We start from the raw sequence: 19,607 nt of genomic DNA, 5'->3' as shown, positions 1-19,607 counted from the left end.
GCCCAATACCTGACAGAGTTTCAAGGATTATCTTCCCTGCATGGGACAAGGTGGTTCAAAACATGTAAGATGGTGAAAGGCATTTGTCTTTGATCAATATACTTGGTTGAGAAGGGGGCAGAAATTCTGCAGCCTTCTGCAGTAGATTGATGCAACAAATGACTGACATTGGAAGAGCCAGTTGGCTTTTGTAACGCCCTTCCCTTTTGCCCTCAGTGACAGCTGGCAGCTTGGGTTCTGACTGCACCTGGGGTGGGAGCAGCCCCCCAGAACTGTTTTATGCCCCCTGTCGTGCTGTGATACTCTGCTCAAGGGCTGAGATGTGAAAACCTTGTGTCTTGTCCGTGGCAAGCTCAAGTTGAGAGCTAATGCCTTGTCGTGGTAGAGAGATTCTCTTTTTTTGTTAGTGTGCAATTGAACCTGACATCAGGTTGCACCAAAGATGCTGACAATTTGGATTTATTTTACCTTTTTTACTGCTGGAAATCCCGGTGTGACTTCTATACTAAATGTTTCTGCAGCAAATTTTGCATATTTATAAATGATGTGTATCCACTGGAAGGAATTTTTTGGAGTAACCTGAAAAACTGAAAACTTAAATCATTTGCTTTTGAGTGAATGGACTACTACTGTGAACAAAACCTAACTGGACTTGAAATAAAGAGAGCCTTGAATTTGGTTCGTTGTAACGCAGTCTGTGGTTGTCTTGTTTGCATCCTGCAGAACACCAAAAGTGTTCTGATCTTGCATTCTGAATCTTGTAAGTAGAAAATCACAAATTGAGCTCCTTGAGACACAGAGCTGTACACTTTGTATGGGCTGGGTAGGTGAATGATCTGTGTCCAGGGCCATCTCTGGGAGCATGCATATGATGAGAGTGTGCTGGCTGTCCTACAGAACACATTACAGAACACAGCATTATGTGTTGGGCTTATCGATTCCAGCCAGTGCAGGGGCTTTGGAGCAGCTCCCACAGCTTAGGATGGAGAGAACATAATCTCTCTTACCCTTTTTTATAAGCCAACTCCATCTGCAAGGGCTCCCAGTAGTGATGCTGTGCTTGGGGTCCATGCAGGCAGGGAGAACAGGGACATTCAGCACAAGTTTGTGCTGGCACTGGAGAGCCTCGGTGAGACTGGAAGTGGGAGGAAGGCTCAGGAGTGGGGGTTTAGAGGGAAGGGAAGAGCTGAAACCTATTTGGAGGTGGGTTGTTTGTTTTTTGTTTTTTTTTTTTCCACTTTTTTTTTCTCCCTCTTATTTGCTGCCTGTGATCACAAGCCTATAGGGATCTCCTGATCAGTGGGACCTGAGGATGTTCCAGCAGCGTGGGAAGGCTGAGCGAGCCACCTGCGGGCGGTGAGAGGGACAGAGGCAGCAAGCGAGGTGTGACTGTGGCAGGTGGCTGGCTCTGCAGGTGCCAGGGCAGGGGGAGCTGGGCACCGAGCTGGCAATCAATAATTCAAGGAGGCAGTCACGTGCCCTTGCTGGCTGTTGCAGGATTCCTCTCTCACCAGAGTCTGGTTACATCCAGGGATCAAGTTCCAACCTCTTGGCTGGTGAATTATTAAACTCCAGCAGTGCTCTGTTCCCTTTGTACCACGGCTGTGTTTTCCTGCTATCATTTCTTGCCAGTGACAGGCTCTCCACCCAGCTAGCTCTGTGGAAGGGCTCCTCTGGACCAGCAGCATCTCACGCTCTCCTTCGCCCCTTGCTCATCAGCAGGAGAGAGAAAAGCCTGGGGAGATGGACCTGTCCTACAGATCCACCATCTCCATCTATAAGGTGAGTACTGGCACTGAATGCTGCTCCTGTCTGCCTGGGGGAGATGTGCACCTGGGAGGAGAGGAGCTGATTCCTGCTGGAAACTCTTCTGGGGGGACAGCTGAGGGCTGGATCTGTCCTCAGGCTGAGCTGCAGCAGCTCCTATGGGCTCTGGGCTGGGTTTAGAAGTGGTGACTGCCAGGAGGGGAGAGTGGCATGGGTCTTATGGCAGACCTTGGAAGAAATTGGGCAGTCAGTTGGATCTGGAGATCCTTCATGGAACGGTCACGCTCCTCGGCTGCTGGTAGTAATCAGTTCAGTTGGCTGTTTCTGTCTTGCTGGAAAGAGCAGTCTGATCTCAGTAACGCTTCCCTGTGCATGTTGGTGCTGCAGCAAAGTAGCGAGGGCTGGGAAAAGTGAAATTCCTTATTCCAGCCTCTGCTCTGCTGCTATACTGTAAGCAATAAAACTCTCTGATAGGTTTATCAGCAGGTAAAAGCGATGTGTTGATTTGAAGCAGTCCATCCCTTCTCTTATCAAGCTGCTGAGGTTGACAGTGCATCAGATCCCGGACAGGAAATATAATGTTTGTGCCAGAGTGATAAATGGTGGCCTTCACCTGTGCAGGCTCAGGGAGATCCCCCCACGTCTGCAGCAGCTAAGGAGCATGGGGCCCCAGGGAGAAAGCCATCTTTAGATGACAGTGTGGTTCTCCAGCAGCCACCTTGCTCTCTGGCATTGACCTGGTACATGGAGAAGACCAGCATTAACATGCTTCTGCCTGTCCACAGAGCATCCTGGAGCAGTTTAACCCTGCACTGGAGAACCTGGTGTACCTGGGGAACAACTACTTGCGTGCCTTCCATGGTGAGTGAGTTCTCTCCTGAGTGTCTTCTGTGCTGGGTTGCTTGAGTGCTGGGACGCTGCTGGTCTCACCTCGTGGCACGTCCTGAGCTTTCCTCCTGCTCTGTGACCCACTGGTGTTAGCAGGTACAGACGGGGAGAGACCTATATAAGAGGAATAGAGTGAATCTCCTGCACAATGGGGCTGGTGGGAAGGCAGGTCAGATTCTTACTTCTCCTCTCCTCTCCACACAGCATTATCCAAAGCAGCTGAAGTCTACTTTAAGGCAATCGAAAAGATTGGGGAGCGAGCACTGCAGAGCTCCACCTCTCATGTGCTGGGTAAGGCTCTCGCACACGCCACTGCTGTCCAGGAAGGAGTTTTCCCCGGTAGTTGGTCCCTTTCCAGCTATTGAGGGAAGATAGATTCTCCAAATGAGGGCTCTCAGCCTTTGGAGATGCAGAGAGCCATACACTGTTGGACTTTCACACCCGCATATCAGCTGCGGTGGCACATTGCTGCTCAACCTCCCTGGTCTCACCAGGAAACAGCCATGGTGTTTTTCCACCCTCTCCCTTCTCTTTTCTCTGAAGGTGAAATCCTGATGCAGATGTCTGACACACAGAGGCTCCTGAGCTCTGATTTAGAAGTTGTGGTGAGTGGTTTTCCTTGGGGCTGGTATGCAAGTGGGGACAAATAGGGACTTCACATCCTGCAGCTTGCTGGCATTTCCTTCTCGGTCTCTGCAGGCAGGTGCTGCCTCCCTGCCATCCCTGCTTCACGTGACAGAGGCGTATTGCAGAGCTGCCATGCCCAGAGCCTGCTGCTGTTCCATTTTTGGTGCTGTTTGGGGACTGTCACCACCCACAGGGATTGCCAATCTTTCCAGCCTTGTGCTGAAGACCAGAGGCGGGTACCAAATGCACACACCCAGGCTGCAGGGCTGCTCCACAGCAACCCCAGAGTGCCCATTTTTGGCTTTTCTTTCGGGGCCAGCTGGCAAGGGGGCCTCTGGTTCTGAGAGTTCTGTGAGCCAACCTTTCCATGGCTCTCACAATTCTGCGAGCCAGCCTTCCCATAATTCACACAGCATGGGTTTGGGGGTGATGTCTCTTTCATAGAATCATACAATCGCAGAATCATTAGGATTGGATAAGTCCTCTAAGATCACCTGGTCTAACTGCCATCCCCAGAATGCCCACTGACCATGTCTTCAGTGCCACATCCACACGGTTCTGGAACACCCCCAGGGACGGTGACTGCACCACCTCCCTGGGCAGCCTGTGCCACTGCAGCTCTTTCAGAGAATAAAATTTTCCCAATATCCAACCTTTCTCTCTTCTAGGCTCAGACATTCCATGTGGACCTACTGCAGCACATGGAGAAGAACTCCAAAATGGATGTGCAGTTCATCAGTGTGAGTGCTGAGTTCCCTTCCTCTCCTTGCCCCTGCTTGTTTCTCTGCCACCTAAGACATCATGCAGGAGGTGGGGGAGAGGCTTATTTTCTCCTCTTATGGGCTGTGATGTCCCATGTTCCTCACTGAACTTGCTTTCTACCTGACAGGAGAGCCAGAAGCAGTACGAGCTGGAGTACCGGCGCAAAGCCAACAACCTGGAGAAGTGCACGGCAGAGCTCTGGAGGATGGAGAGGGCCCGTGATAAAAATGCCCGAGAGATGAAGGTGAGCAGGGGTTGCAGGAAGCAGAGCTGGGTAAGAGCAGCTCTGCCCTTCCTGTGAAACCAAGAGATTATCCCTGACAGCCAAAAGCCAGCAGGCAGGCTTATCTGGAAAAGAGGAAACTCCTCTTCTACAAGGTCCTGCTAACCTGTGGTACTCAATCGTGCAGAACCTGCCAAGCTTTTGCCTCATTTAGCAAGCCTCAGTGTGCAAGCACATGGTCCCTGTGCTCTAGCTCCTCTCTGCTGGGAAGCTGGTAGCCATGACCACCCATTTCATTGTTTCTCCTTCTGAATGCTGTATTTCCACTGACTTCTTCCTCCTTTCCCCCATGACCCAGGAGAACGTGATGCGGCTGCGCTCAGAGATGCAGGCGTTCCTCTCCAACAGCCAGCGGGAGGCTGAGCTGGAGGAGAAACGCCGCTACCGCTTCCTGGCTGACAAGCACCAGATGCTCTACAACACTCTCCTCCAGTTCTACAGCAGGGTACGGCCCTGGGGAGCAGAGCTGGGTGGCTGGAGGGGAACATGCAGGCAGGAGAGACCCAGGGCTTGGTGACCCCTTGGGTCAGAGCAGAGTTTTGTGCGTGGATCAGGTGGGGATTTGGGGTCCAGACTGACTGTCCTCAGCTGGAGGAGTATGGCTGGTGAGGAGCTGAATGCCATGTCCATTGCTGCCTATTTCCTCTCTTTTTCCAGGCCCGAGGCATGATCCAGACTAAGGCACCACAGTGGAAGGAGCAGCTGGAGGCCAGCCGCAACCCCACCAACAGCCATGTGCAGGGCCTGCTCACCAGCTCCCATGGCCAGGGCTATCCGTCGGGCCGGCTCACGCCTACCCACCTGGAGACGGTGAGGAGCACGTGGACAGCTTTCACCATGGTGGTGGCAAGGCTGCTCTGCCCTTCTGAGCTTGCAGGGCAAGGCCAGGCTGTGGCAGCCTCCCTGCCTCTCCATCCTCTGGCCAAGATGAAGGAAAGCATACGTATGGGTTGTGATGGAGGAATATGTTGATTTTGGGGATGTCTCTTGTTTGACACTTCCTCAGTGGCTGTGCACTCAGACTCTTTTCCTTCCAGCAGAGACCCCTTGGAGACTTTGCTTCTTCTATGGCTGGGAGTAGGTCCAGCATCTTCTCTCAAGAACCACCAGAAATGAGACTGTCTCCTCAACCAGAGGTCCCCAGGCGACCGCTGCAGAGGACACCATCAGCCAGTATGTCTCATGTCCAGGAGCTGGGAGACGGTGCTTGGGCTTCTCTGGGAACAGGGTTGGGTTCAGGGAGGGACCACGTCTATTAAACAGTGGGTCCTCAGCCACATCCCCGGGCATAGTGGGAGGCCAGTACATGGGGAGCTGGGGAGGACAGTGATGCATGAAACGGGGAGGAGCTCAGCCTTCAGAGTGGAGTCCATCCAGGACTCAACTGCCTCTCGTTCATCACAAATTTCAGCTTATTTCCAAATAATAAATAAATAAGAGCGAGAGAAACAAAAATGTCCCATATTCTACAGCAGGGTCAGGAAGAGGGTCAGCAGCCTTTTGCAGCAGGCAGTGCCTGTGGCCTAGATATCTGGCCAACGACCACGTAGCGCTGGTGTTCTTGAGGCAGCATGGGTTCTTGCAGGAGGATGCTGAGTTCTATCCAGACCCCTCTAATGCCTCTCTGCAGGTTTGGTCCCTGCTGGCCGCGTCTCCCGCTCTGGTTCCTTTGGTGAGGCCAGCAGCAGCAGTGAAGGCAGACGGAGGAGCGGCACAGTGAGAGCGCAGGCTATCGCGCCCCACACGACGGGGGCCAACCGGACCCTGCTGCGCTTCGATCCTGGGGATATCATCACAGTGCTGATGCCAGAGGCGCAGAACGGCTGGCTGTACGGCAAGCTGGAGGGCTCATCCGTGTACGTGAGACCTCGGTGCAGTAAATGGGCTTTGTCTTTTTGTCTCTCCTGTGCCATGCCCCCAGCCTGCTTGAGCAGGAGAAGCAGTGAGGCAGGGTGAGGATGGGTGACCAAAGCCAGGGCCCTGGTGATACCTCCCGACTCGCATGGCTGAGTGGCTCCTGCCATGGGAGCCAGCTGTGAACTGCTGGAGTTACCTGAGAGGCCTGGCATTTCTCAGCTCCAGGACAGACAGGGCATGGAAACTGCTGCACCCAGCGCTTACTGAATTACTCCCTGTGGCATTACCAGCTGACACTTGTTGGTGAAGCCAACGCCCCATGCTCTGGGTCACTCAGATGCAAGATGAGCAAGAGTAGTGCCTTTCTTCTGATAGAGTTCTGAGGTGCAGCTGCTTTGCCCTGGGGAATAGAGCATAGCTTCTGAGACAAGCGAGTCCTGAGCAAAAAGGTGAAAATACCATTGTTCCGTGGCTTCCCAAGGACTGTCTTGCCCCACCTAGGGGTGAAAGATGTGCTGAACGCTGTGACACATGATAGCTGCAGCAGTGGAGGCTCAGCTGATGTGTGGGATGGGTGTAGACAGTCCCACAAACTGGTTTGCCTGGAACTCATTCATCTCTCTTTCTGTGTCTCAGATGTGGCTGGTTCCCTGAAGCTTACGTCAAGCCTCTGGAGGATGCGAGGGACATGGAGGAGCCACCTGTCAGGTAAGAGGAGGGCAGTTGGCCAGCAAGAAAACAAAGTGCCTGCCACCTTGTAAGTCTTTCATACTAGCAGGATGCCTGTTTCAGGTGCAGGCTGCATAATTTCTCCAAAGATGTCTCTGTGGCTGGCACCTGTGCTGCTCCCCATTCCTTGCTCTTTGGCTCTCTTCTCACCGTTTTCCCTTCTTGCTCAGGTCTTTTCCACTCCGGAGCAGTCACAGTATGGATGACATCTTGGACCATCCCAGCGTTTCTTCCTCTAGCTGGTCTGCTGCTGCCCAAGCTGCTGTGCCAAACCCACCTCCTGCACCGGTGGGTGCTGGCAGTCACCAGAGTGGGCCGGTGACATCAGGTGGTATGAAGGTGAGTGCAGGAGGGCTGACTGATATCAGTGGAGGGAGGTACATCCTTCCAAAGGTACTGGCTTCCATCCTTTTCTGCAGTGAGAAGGAAAAATGCTTATGAGATGTTGACATGTGCCCTCTTCCCTTGCCGAGATTAGATGGCTTGTTAGCATTGGCCTTTCTCATCCAGTCTGCTCTCATGCAACCATGTCCTGGTGTCCCTACAGTCAATTTTGTCTGTGCAGATCCTCAGTGCCTGGATTTCCTCTTCCAGGGACTGTCTTTGTGCTCCTGCCCTTCTCATTTTTCTCTGTTTTTTGCTCACCAGGGCCCCTTCAGTTCAGTCCTTTTCTCCATGACTTCCCAGCCTGATTTCTGGTGGCTCCGGGGCAGCACCTCTTTCTGCTAATAGTAGGACCATGGAGTGATCAGGCTGGGCTGGGGGTGGCTTACCAGCTGACAGAGATGCCATCCTTCTTCTCCCTTCAGTGAATGGAGAATAGTTTCATTGGTCCTCTTCCAAATTTGAGCAAGGCTTGGATTAAAATCACAGCTGGAATAGGCAGAGAACTGAGGGTAAAGGCTGAGAGCACAGCCATTTTGGAGAGTCTTAGAACAAGGAATTTTCAACTCATAGCTCACAGATGGCAAGTTGGGAATTAAACTCTTCATGTAACATTGCTTTCAGTTGTGAGGAATTGACTGGTGAAAACAGTCAAAGTTAAAGTGGAGAACAGTTGAAAGTGAGGACCTCTGGTTGGAGAGGGAAGAATGGTGCTGCCTGCAAGGCTAGGAAACCTCATTTCTAGTCACTGGTTCTAGGCAGTGTGAAGTAGTAGGAAACTGGATGGCTCAAAAGACTGGAACACATTTAATTAGGCTTTCATTTTCCCTTTCATGACCTGTTCCATGGTTTCAGGAAGCCTCAGGCTGCACAGCACAGAGGGGAATGGGCTCTAAATTCTATGGCCTCTGGGTTACTGATTTCCATCCATCTCCAAGGCTAGAGTATAGGGATAGACCTGAGATTGAACAATGATGTATGTGGAGCATTTAAATTTTGGTGGCAAAACAACTGAACCTCATTAGAAGTTTGGAAAGACTCAGCCTTGCTCTAAAGTTCTGCCCCAGATATCCTCCAGCAGCAAATAAATGCTTGTTGCTGTTCCCAGTTGGAATACAGAGTTTTCTTGTCTGCTACCAGCTACAGAAAGTGGTGTGCATTAGCAGGCCATCACAGTTGTCACTGATCCTTCATCTTCTACTGGCCAAGGATAAGGGTCACAGGACCCGGCTCTGTCTTTCTCCTTCAGGTTGGTTCACATTTAAACAATACATATGTAGGGCAGGGTACCAGCAGTCTTGCATTCCCCTGCAGGTGCAGGGAGTGTGTGAGGACTCTGACAACGAGCTCTTTGCTAGAGTGGGTGGGCAACATGAGGGGGCATCTCTGGCTGTGCTGGCAGGGTGGAATGTAGACCGGACTGGCCCTGTTTGCTGTGCTCTTCAGACATGACACTTAGTGGATCTGAGGCATCTCCCTTCTTCCTCAAAACAAAGGGAGGTGTCCTAGGGGAACAGGGAACCTGTGGTGTAGAGACAGCCAACCACCACAGGTAATATGCAAAATTTGAATGAATAAGGAGTCAGAGCCCTGTTAGTAGGGCTTGGGCTCTTAATTCACTCAAGCTTTTTGCAAAATCTTCTTTCAAGTGTGCAGTGTCCCCTGATCCACTTTTGTCTCTCCATTCCCTCCCCCATTCCAGATAACTCACAGTTGCCTTTCTTTTCACTGCAGAAACCAGGAGTATTTGACCAGCCACCTGAACTCTTCCCAAGGTAAGAGTGAGACATAGGGCTGCACTCTGGAACCACCAGAAAGAATGGTATGATTACAGTGCTATTACTATAGAAGGCTTAACAGCTCTTGCTTGGTCATCAGTTCTCCAGCATGGTCTTTCCAGACGATTTTGCTTGATGTGATATGTCTCCTTTTCCCTTTCAGAGGTACCAACCCCTTTGCCACAGTCAAGCTACGTCCCACGATCACCAACGATCGCTCTGCACCCATTATCCGATGAAGTGGTCATGCAGGGAAGAGGAAGGCATAGGAGTGACGGGCTGCGACCCCTATTGGGCAGTGACCTCATGCTACCGCTCACAGAACGACCTCTCTCTATCCCTCCCTTCTCTCTGGGACATGAGGATCTGTCTCATGGCTGTCTGGCATGCTGTAGCCAACAGCAGGCCCTCTTTGGATTGCCCTCCATCCCTGTGTGATGTTATTGTGCTTGCGTGGGAGAAGCCTGGTGATGGTGGCCTGAGGGGTGGTGGTGGGGGAAATTCTGATGAAATTCTGGGAGAAGGACACTTGGCAGATTTTGCTGCTGGAAAAATGAATCCCAGAGGGAGGTGGCTGCCACAAAGCTGCCAGTGATGTGACTTAGCTGAAGGGCTCTTGGCCCCTTTGTCAGCCATGTTGGTTTCAGCCCCTCTTCACCACTAGCTGACCCCTTCCCTGACCAGTCAGCTCCTGGGCACAGGGAAGGAAGTGATGGAGCCCAGTGTCACTGTCCTACCCTTCCACCAGTTGTCCTGTGGAGAAAGCATTTTGAAATAAAACAGACCATGCTGCTTCCATAGCTGTTCCAGCAGCCAGGCCTTTGCTGTGCTCAGAGGGCATGGAGAGGAGGACGTGGCTCCCCTAACAGCCAGGGGATGGGGGCTGCTTGACCCTCTGCCAGGCCACAACAGCCAGCCCTGGCTCTGCTGTCACTGGAGGGCAGCACAACCCTGCTTCCAGGTCCCCTCAGCGCCTGGTAGGCCTCAGGCTGGAGGATAAGGCCTGGCGGCCATCTTCTCAGACCCCGCCATCCCGGCCCTGTAACTGGGCTGCCCTCCCTCCCAGGAAGGGAGCGCAAGCAGCAGCCCAGGCCTGAGCCGATTAGCCTTATTAATAGAAATTAAACCCTGGCTGCGAGCGCTGCCAAGACCTGCGGGCCCCGCATGTGCCTCCTTCCCCACTGATGGGGCACAGGGACTAAGAGGCTTGGGAGGATTAACATGTGGGCCCCAAAACCCTGCCCTCGAGCCTGCAGGGGAATGGGCTTCCCCGTGTGTGGCTGAGAATCATGGTGGCCATCGAATGGCACCCATGTAGGGGTTTTGTTTTGCGGAGGATGCTGAGGGTGGGATGGATGTCCCAGCAGCTCTTCCAGCCATGGACGATGGCAATCCCTCAGCTGCTCCACCTGATCTTCACTCTCTGCTGGGCATGTGCCCCTTGGCTTTGTTCCAGTCCAGAGCATGGAAGAGGTAGTGGGCACCTGGGGGCACCCATCTCCTGTTTTGCTCCTCACTGAAACATGGATCTCTGCTATGTTCTCCCCCTGCACCCAATCTCCTGCTCAGCCCATCACAGCACTCCGCTTCCTCCTTTGTCCCCTCCCAACCTGCCCAGTTCTGCTGGGAGATCAGTGAGGAGCCCCTTGGCAGGCTATGGGATTACTGTGGATTCGGGCTGCGACAGGCAGCCCCCTCCCTATTGGCTGGAAAAGCCTCTTAAAAGTGGAGAAGTGCGTTCTGCACGCTCAGCACCTGCTGGTCTTCATCAACCTGAAGCCATAATCAGCCACTGACCCACATCCACACTGCCTGCATCCACCCAGAGGAGGCAAGGGGGTCCCTTGCGTGGGGCATCCCTTCTGCAGAGGGTGGCATTGGAGCTGGAGGAAAGCAGGCTGAAAGGGGGATTAGCTCTGCAGTGAGGACGTGGCTGCCCCTGAAGAAAGTAGCAGGGCACAAGAGACTCCTGCAGCTGTCACCCTGTGCCCTGCTGACGGCGTGCCCACCATGGAACAAAGAACCTGTGGGGCCATCTGACCAGGCACACTCGTCCAGAACCAGGGAGTACCAGCTGGACTGACCTGCTCGGTCTCTGGGGTCTTTGGCACTCATCGCTTCATTGCACAGGTCAGTGATACAGAGGGGTGCTCGCATCTGAGCACACATTACAGCTTCTGAAGGCCTGTACTCATTTCATTCTTTAGTGAAAGCTTTCCCATGGTGGTTTTTGTAGGCTACTGGCAAAAACTGTGGCCTTTTGCATTTATTAAACTCTTCCCAGCCTATCCAAGAGACATCCTCATATTTGTGTGCACGCTCCTGGATGCTGGTAGTGGTGCAGCTTTCCTGGTACAATGGGGTTTTTCTGCAGTGGCCTTCACCTGGTCGGGGTTGGTAACTTCTGGTGCTGGTGCAAGTCTCCTGACCTGGAGCTAGACCTCTCCAGCTGCAGCTAGACCCGTGGTAGTGCTCACTATGGGCCTACCTGCATGCGATGCCCAGGGCAAGTGCTGCTGCCTGTGCTGATGAGCTTTAGTGTAGGGTATTTTTACCCATGAATAAAGCTCCTTAAGTGTGGAGAAAATAATAGCAAGCTGTAGCGTATGCAGAGGCAGGTACAGGGTACATGGTGTGACCACCATGTGCAGCGGTGAGCAGAGGAGCCCGCGTGCGCACCGGGGCGTTATGATTGAGGCAGCTCTGAACCGCCTGCTCAGAGCTGGGATAAAGCTCCAGCAGAGCTGTGCTGCAGCACGTTGGCTTGGAGGGAGCTCCACGTGTGAGCTGCTCAGCTGCACCTCATCTTTGTCGGTCAGCATAGAGCTGCAGCCAGGTAAATGCTCTTTCATACCTTGTTGTATAGGTGTGTTGTGCCATGGAAGGGGACCCATCCAGCCCAGACTCAAGCAGTACCCGTGGATATTTGTCTAATGTGCTCAGATGCTGTTGATTCATCACTAACAGGTGATGCTGTGGAAATCTCTGAAATGATCCCACAGATGGACAAATGTTTTCTTGCTGGGAAGATGAAATGCAAAGGGTCTAATTGATTGACTTGATTTGCAGCAGAGGACAGGAGCAAGAAGAGTGAGGCTGCAAGAGGGGCTCAGGCAAAAAGGGTTGGGATATGCTTGGTGGCAGCCGCTCTTATTTGAGGTGCAGTGGATGTAATGGTGGTTGAGGACAGCACTGATGAGCCATTAGTGCACTTTTGCAATGGGTCAACTTTTGCTTGGCTGTAACCAGGTTGGGTTGGGAGAGGGGCAAGGACAGGTAAGGGCTGAAGCTGAGTTTAGTGGGCAATACTGATGGTGGGTGGATAGTTGGACTAGATAATCTTGGAGGTCTTTTCCAACCATAAGGATTTGATGATTCTATGGGGCTGTGCTAAGTCTGACTGTGCTGGTTCCAGTGATCAGAATACCACTAGAAAGGGGTGAGGAGAAGGTATGTGTGTTTGTAGAGTGCATAATTAACCTTTTCATGCTAGCAATGAGTCTTTCCTATTTTTTTTGCAGGCTGGTCTCAATTCATGCCTCTGCCCATTGACACAGTCCCTGAGAGTTATTAGGGTATTGCCACCCGCAAGAGCTACCTCAGTCCTCCCCTTTTTTGTGGCTGATGGGGTCCTGAAGGTTGGGACTGCTGTGCTGCAGTGTACTGTGGCTGTGGCAGACACTGGGTGCTGGCATAAACAAACCCCAGGAGGAGGAAGGAGGGAGACCACTGGGGTGGCTGATGACTCTTAATCCACCTTAACTTCTGCAGGTTAGCCTTGGTCAGATGCCTGATTAAAGCCATCAGCCAAGACCATTTGGTGTCATTTTGTGTGCTGACACCTTCTGATACTACTGGGGAGTAGCAAATCAAAGATCAGTGATAACTGTGCATGCAGGTGTGAAAATAAGCTTTGATGCTGAAGAAACTGAGGTAGTGCTTGGTGTTGGAAGGGGTATGGCAGAAACTCAGTACCTAGGGGAGAAATGAGAAATACATTCTTACAGCAGCCAACTGGAGCAAAATTCTTGTGCAGCTTAGGAGTCCTGAGAGCAACTCACAAGACATATCCTCTAATTCCCTCCTTCTCCCCCCTTTGACTTTGTTGTGGCCCCTCTGGATAGGTATGGAGCCCTAATCTCTCTGGCACGCAAATAACCACTGCCACAGGTTTGCCATGCTCTCAACCTTCACCCATTTTCCAAGTGTGGTCTCTTGTAGCAGGGAAAGGAACATGAGGGCTGTATACGGAGGACACGGAGGGAGACCTTGTAGTAAATGTTTGCCTGCTATGCTTTTCTCTTGCAGAATCTGCAGATCTCTTGCTGTCTCCCTGTGTCACCCTACCTCCTCCCAGCCTGCCTTTCCTCACCCAGGCTAGACAATGGGGAGAGCTGACCCAGAGGAAGGGCAGCTCCCAGCTCCTGTGAAGCCCCCAGATGGTGGCTGGGGCTGGATCGTTCTCTTTGGCTGCTTTGTGATCACTGGCTTCTCCTATGCCTTCCCGAAAGCTGTCAGTGTCTACTTCAAGGAGCTCATGAAAGATTTCCATGTGGGCTACAGTGACACGGCCTGGATCTCGTCTATCATGCTGGCCATGCTCTATGGAACAGGTGATGCTTGGATATAACTCTCCCTACCCAACCTGTGCCTCCTCTGCCCTTACAGAGTTCCAAACCATGTCCCCATGAACACACTCAATGGGAACCAGTGTGCTGAAGACAGTTCTCTTGCTGCATTCATCTAGATGCATGGTACACTTCATGTCTCTATCTCCTTTGCCCCAGGAGATCTCTGGGGTCACCCTGCTGTCCATGATGTTTGCTGAAGCACCAAGTCCTTTATTGTTCCCAGAGAACAGGGAGCTGAAGGCAGGGCAGGGCAAAGATCTCCACACCAGGACTTCCATCCCTTGGCCAGGTCCAGGGACTGTGTAGCTAAACAGCCAAGCAGTAATCTCTGCCATTAGAGTTTCATCTTCCCCAGTGCCCTGTTTGGGCACACTGCCCCTTCCCACATGTTCTGTCTATCTTCTCCTTCTGAAATCCTACTCTATCTTCTCTGCTTCCTCCCAGGACCAGTATGCAGCATCATGGTGAACCAGTTTGGCTGCCGGCCTGTGATGCTCATTGGAGGGCTGCTAGCTTCCTCTGGGATGATTCTGGCATCTTTTACCACCAACATTATTGAGCTTTATCTGACAGCTGGTGTGCTGACAGGTGAGAACCCCAGGAATAGGGGGGGCACACCGATGGAAGAGCCAAGAGTGCACTGTATCGCCCTTTAGCATTGCCATATCTGGCATCAGGTCACCTCTCAAACTATTTACACCTGCTCACAGGAGGCATCTAGTCTTGAATGTTGCACTGTAGGAGGTTTATCTGCTGAATGTAAACAGTCAGGAGAGAGGGACAGAAGAAAGGCAATCAATGCCCAGTGATCACGGCAATCGGAGTGGCAAGAATATATAGTGGTGTTGGGACAAAGACCCTGTTAAAGGCAGAGATCCTGTCTAAATGTGGTCGCAGATATTAGATTCAAATACAGTTCCAATAGACAGGCTGTTAGCCCATCTTTTCCAGTGGAGAAGAGGCTTGTGGGGAAGGACTTCAGGACTAGGGCAGTTTAGGGTGGGTTTTTGCTTGTTGTAAGACATGTCTCACCTCCTTGCACTCCGTCCCTCTCTCCCGGCTCTCACCCTCTCATAGGTCTGGGTATGGCGTTGAACTTCCAGCCCTCACTGATCATGCTGGGCACCTACTTTGACAAACGTCGGCCTCTTGCCAATGGACTGGCTGCTGCTGGGAGCCCTGTCTTCCTTTCCTCCCTCTCTCCATTGGGGCAAGTGCTGCTGGAGAAGTTTGGTTGGCGAGGAGGGTTCCTCATCATGGGGGGCCTTCTACTCAACTGCTGCACTTGTGGGGCAGTCATGAGACCCCTGGATACAGGCATGAAGAGGAAAATGGAGAAAGTTCAGGACAAATACGAAGCCAAGGAGATGCTGCCCATGGGAGGCAAGTCAGAGGAGGGCATCAGCACCACTGATGGAACCAAGAAAGCCAAGAAAGCCAAAAAGAAGCCCAAGAAAGGAAAGAAGCTGTTGGATTTCAGCATCTTTTCTAACCGAGGCTTCATCATTTACACTATCTCAAAGTTCATCCTGGTCTTGGGTCTCTTCGTGCCCCCCATCTTGCTGGTCAACTATGCCAAGGACACAGGAGTACCAGACACAGAGGCCGCATTCTTGCTCTCCATCATCGGTTTCATCGACATCTTTGCCCGGCCAGCGTGTGGCATGGTGGCAGGCTTGAAGTGGGTCCGCCCTCACGTGGCATACCTGTTCAGCTTCTCTATGCTCTTCAACGGCTTGACAGACATCTGCAGTGCCAGGGCTAGCAATTACACGGGGCTGGTCATCTTCTGTGTCTTTTTCGGCATTTCTTACGGCATGGTAGGGGCTCTGCAGTTCGAGGTGCTGATGGCCATCGTTGGCTCCCAGAAGTTCTCCAGTGCCATCGGGCTGGTCCTACTTATCGAGGCTTTTGCTGTGCTCATTGGTCCACCCTCTGCAGGTAGGTCTTGTGCTGCAAAATGCAGGTGGTTAGTTTTGCTGCCATCCCACGGTATTGTTGGTATTGGATGTGGTCACAATCTTTGAATAAAGGCCCCACTTCTCAATTTCAAAGTTCCCCTGAAAGCTCTCTGAAGTGAGAGCTCCTGGTCTCCCTTCATGCACTGCAGCTGAGCCAGGGAAGAAAATGGTAAGTGATATTTCCTTCTGCTTTCCTGAGAGATCTCAGCAATGGCAGGCATACAGAATGGCACGACTTCTAGAGTCCCTCAGTCCTCATCAGTGACAGTTCTCCCTCTTTCATGCTGGGATCCATGTTTCTGTCTTCACTGTGAACACTGCATCAAACCGTGTTGTGGTTAGGGTCAGGCACATTTTGCGAGCAATCCCGTGAGAGTCTTCAGGGGGACAAGATTATTTCAAGTTCTCCTTGATGTCTGTGGCATTTTGATTGATGCTGTGAATGGTGATTTCAACTTGTATTAGCCCCAGCCCAAGGTACCAGCATGTTGGTGTCAATCAAGGCTGCCAAAACGGTCTGTATAGGCACATGAAGCATTTACTGTTACAGTGTTTTCCATGCTGGCCTGCCCTCTTACATGTTATTTGGCAGAGTTTGAGGTCAAATGGTTTCTTGTGTAGAACAGGGTGTAGGAGACTACTGTGGATGAAATTTCTCCAGGTCAGGAAACTTCAAGAATGACGAGGGGAGTTTGAAGACACTGAGGCAGCAAAGCCAGGACACACAGAGCAGGTAGTGGAGGCTGTATCTTCAAGGCCACCACCCCACACATCAGTCAGTGGTCAAACGACTGTGGGCCATCATGGGGGGTGGGACTCCCTCCTCCGTTCACCTGTGCTTTGGCACTGTGTGAGTACAAACTGGGACAGAGATGGAGCAGGGTCACTGATGGAGCACAGTCACATGGACTGGGGGGCTCCTATTTCCCCACCCTGGAGGGACTTTGCTGCAAGATCTGCTTGTATATGAGCTTGAGGGTGCTTGCAAACCCCATAGCTTGGACTTGGCACAGCCGCTTGACTGAAAGAAAGGGCTTGAACAAAGCGTCTTTGTTTGGTGTAATCCTCCTGAGCTGTTTCCCCCTCTATGGGGCTGAGGGGCTCGCTGTAGGATAAGCTGCATACAATCCACACTTGCTGTCCAGTTGGGGTGAAAGGGGCACATTCACCTGCTAAGGAATTAGCTGTTTGTGAATGCAGGGCTGGTTTCATTACAGCCGGGGCCAGGGGTCACATCTGCTGGCAGGAGAATGCAGGACTGGGATGAAGCTTTTGGCCACCACAGCCCCATCTCAGCTTGGCAAATGCTATCTTACAGTGGCATTACAGTGGAACTCTCCATTGTCAGCCTTGAGACATTTGGGAGAACATAGGATTGTAGAAAGGCTAGGGTTGGAAGGGACCTCAAAGATCACCTAGTTCCAACCCCCCTGTCATGGATAGGCTGCCAACGACTAGAGCAAGCACTAGATCAGATTGCCCAGGGCCCTATCCAATCTGGCCTTGAATGCCTCCAGGAATAAGACATCCACCGCTTCCATCCACAGCTTCTCTGGCAGTCTGTGCCAGTGTCTCAACACCTTCTCTGTGAAAGAAGAGATATCTCTTTGGCAGAGGTGTGTGCCCTCCAAGGAAGCCTTGTCCTCAGAGGCTGATCTCATCTTGGCAAGGAGATGGCCCATCACAGCCTGACACCATGATATCAGTGCGTCAGCATTGCTTAGCCTTGTCAGAGCATGGGAAAGCACCAAACCCACACTCTTAAAGTAGTGACCTTGGTGGCACAGCATGATTCCTGGTTGCCCATCTCCTTACTCAGGATGATTTCAGATATCCAGGCTTCCTGCTCTTCCTTTCAGAAATGGGTCCCCAGGTGCTGCCCAGCGGTGCTGGTCTGTCCATCCAGGAATGCTTAGACTGAGGCTAATCTCCTTGTTTCTTCTCCAACCTCCAGGCCGCTTGGTTGACGCTCTCAAGAACTATGAGGTGATCTTCTACTTGGCGGGCTCAGAGGTGGTGCTCTCCGCTCTCTTCCTGGCCATGGCCACCTACTGCTGCCTGAACCGAGGGAAGAAGACACCTCCCCCAGAGAAAAACCCTTCGGCAGGTGGTGGGAGTGACACTGAAGAAGCCGAGTCTGATGTGCAGGAAGCCGAGGAGCATAGCAGCGATAATCACCAGCCAGCCCATGGCACTGACAAGGCCATGGTGGCAGCCAATGAGGAGGCCAACCATGTGGAGGATGAGCAGAGTGGGGAGGGAGGCAGGTGTCCTGAGGCGGATGGGGAGGTGTTGGCACGAGCTGGCTGCAATGCCGACCAGACAGTGGAGAGGGACAGTTTTTAGCCAGGAAAGAGAAATGGGGATGTAAATTACTGGCCTGGTTTGTGTGTAACTCAGCGTGGGAGTGTAGATGGAATGTGGATTGAAAAAAAAAAGACAAAAGCAAATGTAAGAGATAAAAGGGTGAAAGACTAAGAATAGCTGGTCCTCATGTACATATGTCCACATACCTACGCAGAGATATGTCTACTTGTGTCCTGCACCATGCTGGTACAACGCAGGCTCAGTGCAGCCCAACCACCAGAATCTTCTTCCCCCTACCTCCAAACCAGCCCTGAAAAATATATTTTGAAGAGGCTGCGAAGGACTCTCCTTTTCTTTCTGCATTGTCACAATACAGAACACAATTAGAGACTCTTTGTTATCATCTCTGGTATGCTCTGGTCTGGTGTCAGTGTTTCCTTTATGCCATTCCCAGGGTCTGAAATAGCAGGATAGCACAGTCCTGAATGGCACAGCTCTTGGAAGGACCAAGGGCAGCTGCCGTACCTAGTCTGGGCTTGCCTTGCCCCTGGGACACACAAACCAGGGAGTTTGTAATAGTCATGGGAGCAGGCATGCCAGGCAAGCCGGGAATAGGTTTAAAAGATGCTGTAGCTCTTAGCTATCATTGGGTCACGTCCTGCTGCAGCCAGCACGGGAGTAAATGCTGCATCTCCCACAGTACCTCCTCAGGGCACTGCTGAACCAGTAGTAGCACTGGCTGTGATCACCTCCCTCTTGAGCACCTTCAGTGGGCAGTAAAGCTGGGGCAGTGGCACATAACGGCTCTTCCAAGCTGCTACCAAAGCGCGAGAAGGCGACACCTCAAAAGGGCTAATGCCACTAAGCAAGCCCCGCAGCACGGAGCTTTGCTGCCAGGAATAGCAGTGGCAGCTGGGGGTGGGGTTGTCAGTGCAGGTAAACATCCCTGTCCCAAGCGCTTATCCACTGAGCAGGAATGGCACAAGATGCGCGCGTGTGTGTTTTCTTTTTTAATAGAGAAAGGCCTCTTACATAAAAGAATCAAAGGTAAGGCAGAAAGACAAGCTCCGGCCTCTCGGGTGCCACCAATGAGGGTGGTGGGGCACGTGGCCAGGCAGGCGGGACTCCCCACCCCCTGCCCACAGTGGTGGATTTCTGCATTCAGGGAGGACAACCTTCCCTGGCATGCTTAAACCGCTCTTAATCTGCTTTGGGACCGGATCTTTTATAAACACCCTTGGCCAAAGCCCTTTCTTCCGGTTAGCCCTGGAGGAACCTCTTACTGCAAGGAGGGATCAAGACCTAAGCAGAACTGGTCTGCAAGGAAGGCAGAGCATGAGACCATCAGGCAAGGTGGTCATTCCAGACAGGACTGACTGTTAATTGATGGGTAACAGGTGAAGCCAACAGAACTCACAGAGCTGTTTAAACCTAGCTGGGGCATAGGAACACGATGGAAAGTTTCTCGGGTGTATCTAGCATGAAGAAACCATAATTGATGGGTAAACTACAGTTGCTGGACGAGTGCCAGTTTAAGAACATGACCAACAAGAAGAGTTAAAACAGAAATTGGAAGGCAAAACACAAACCCACGTAGGTCTGTGCTTGGTTCTACCATGGCTAATAGCGCTGT

At 52.0% G+C, this 19,607-nt stretch overlaps 2 protein-coding genes across 2 annotated transcripts; both read left to right on the top strand.

Annotated features, from left to right (window-relative positions):
- Nucleotides 1-1,743: 1,743 nt before the first annotated feature.
- Nucleotides 1,744-9,314, top strand: BAIAP2L2 (BAR/IMD domain containing adaptor protein 2 like 2; the record flags this gene model as incomplete). The annotated part of the gene is made up of 14 exons (XM_079535892.1): nt 1,744-1,782; nt 2,553-2,628; nt 2,860-2,946; nt 3,199-3,260; nt 3,951-4,022; nt 4,172-4,288; nt 4,626-4,772; nt 4,985-5,137; nt 5,368-5,500; nt 5,958-6,183; nt 6,821-6,892; nt 7,084-7,252; nt 9,032-9,072; nt 9,239-9,314. 14 exons carry the CDS (start codon nt 1,744-1,746, stop codon nt 9,312-9,314), a joined length of 1,470 nt encoding a protein of 489 aa, XP_079392018.1.
- Nucleotides 9,315-13,459: 4,145 nt separating this feature from the next.
- On the top strand, nt 13,460-18,013 carry SLC16A8 (solute carrier family 16 member 8; the record flags this gene model as incomplete). Its single annotated transcript, XM_079549597.1, has 4 exons — nt 13,460-13,688; nt 14,151-14,294; nt 14,784-15,647; nt 17,622-18,013. 4 exons carry the CDS (start codon nt 13,460-13,462, stop codon nt 18,011-18,013), a joined length of 1,629 nt encoding a protein of 542 aa, XP_079405723.1.
- Between the last annotated feature and the right edge of the window lie 1,594 nt (nt 18,014-19,607).

This window comes from Tetrao urogallus (genome assembly GCF_951394365.1).
Source record: "Tetrao urogallus genome assembly, chromosome: 1".
Taxonomy (NCBI): domain Eukaryota; kingdom Metazoa; phylum Chordata; class Aves; order Galliformes; family Phasianidae; genus Tetrao; species Tetrao urogallus.
Note: the sequence above shows the minus strand (reverse complement) of the source record. Positions and strands in the feature narration are given on the sequence as shown.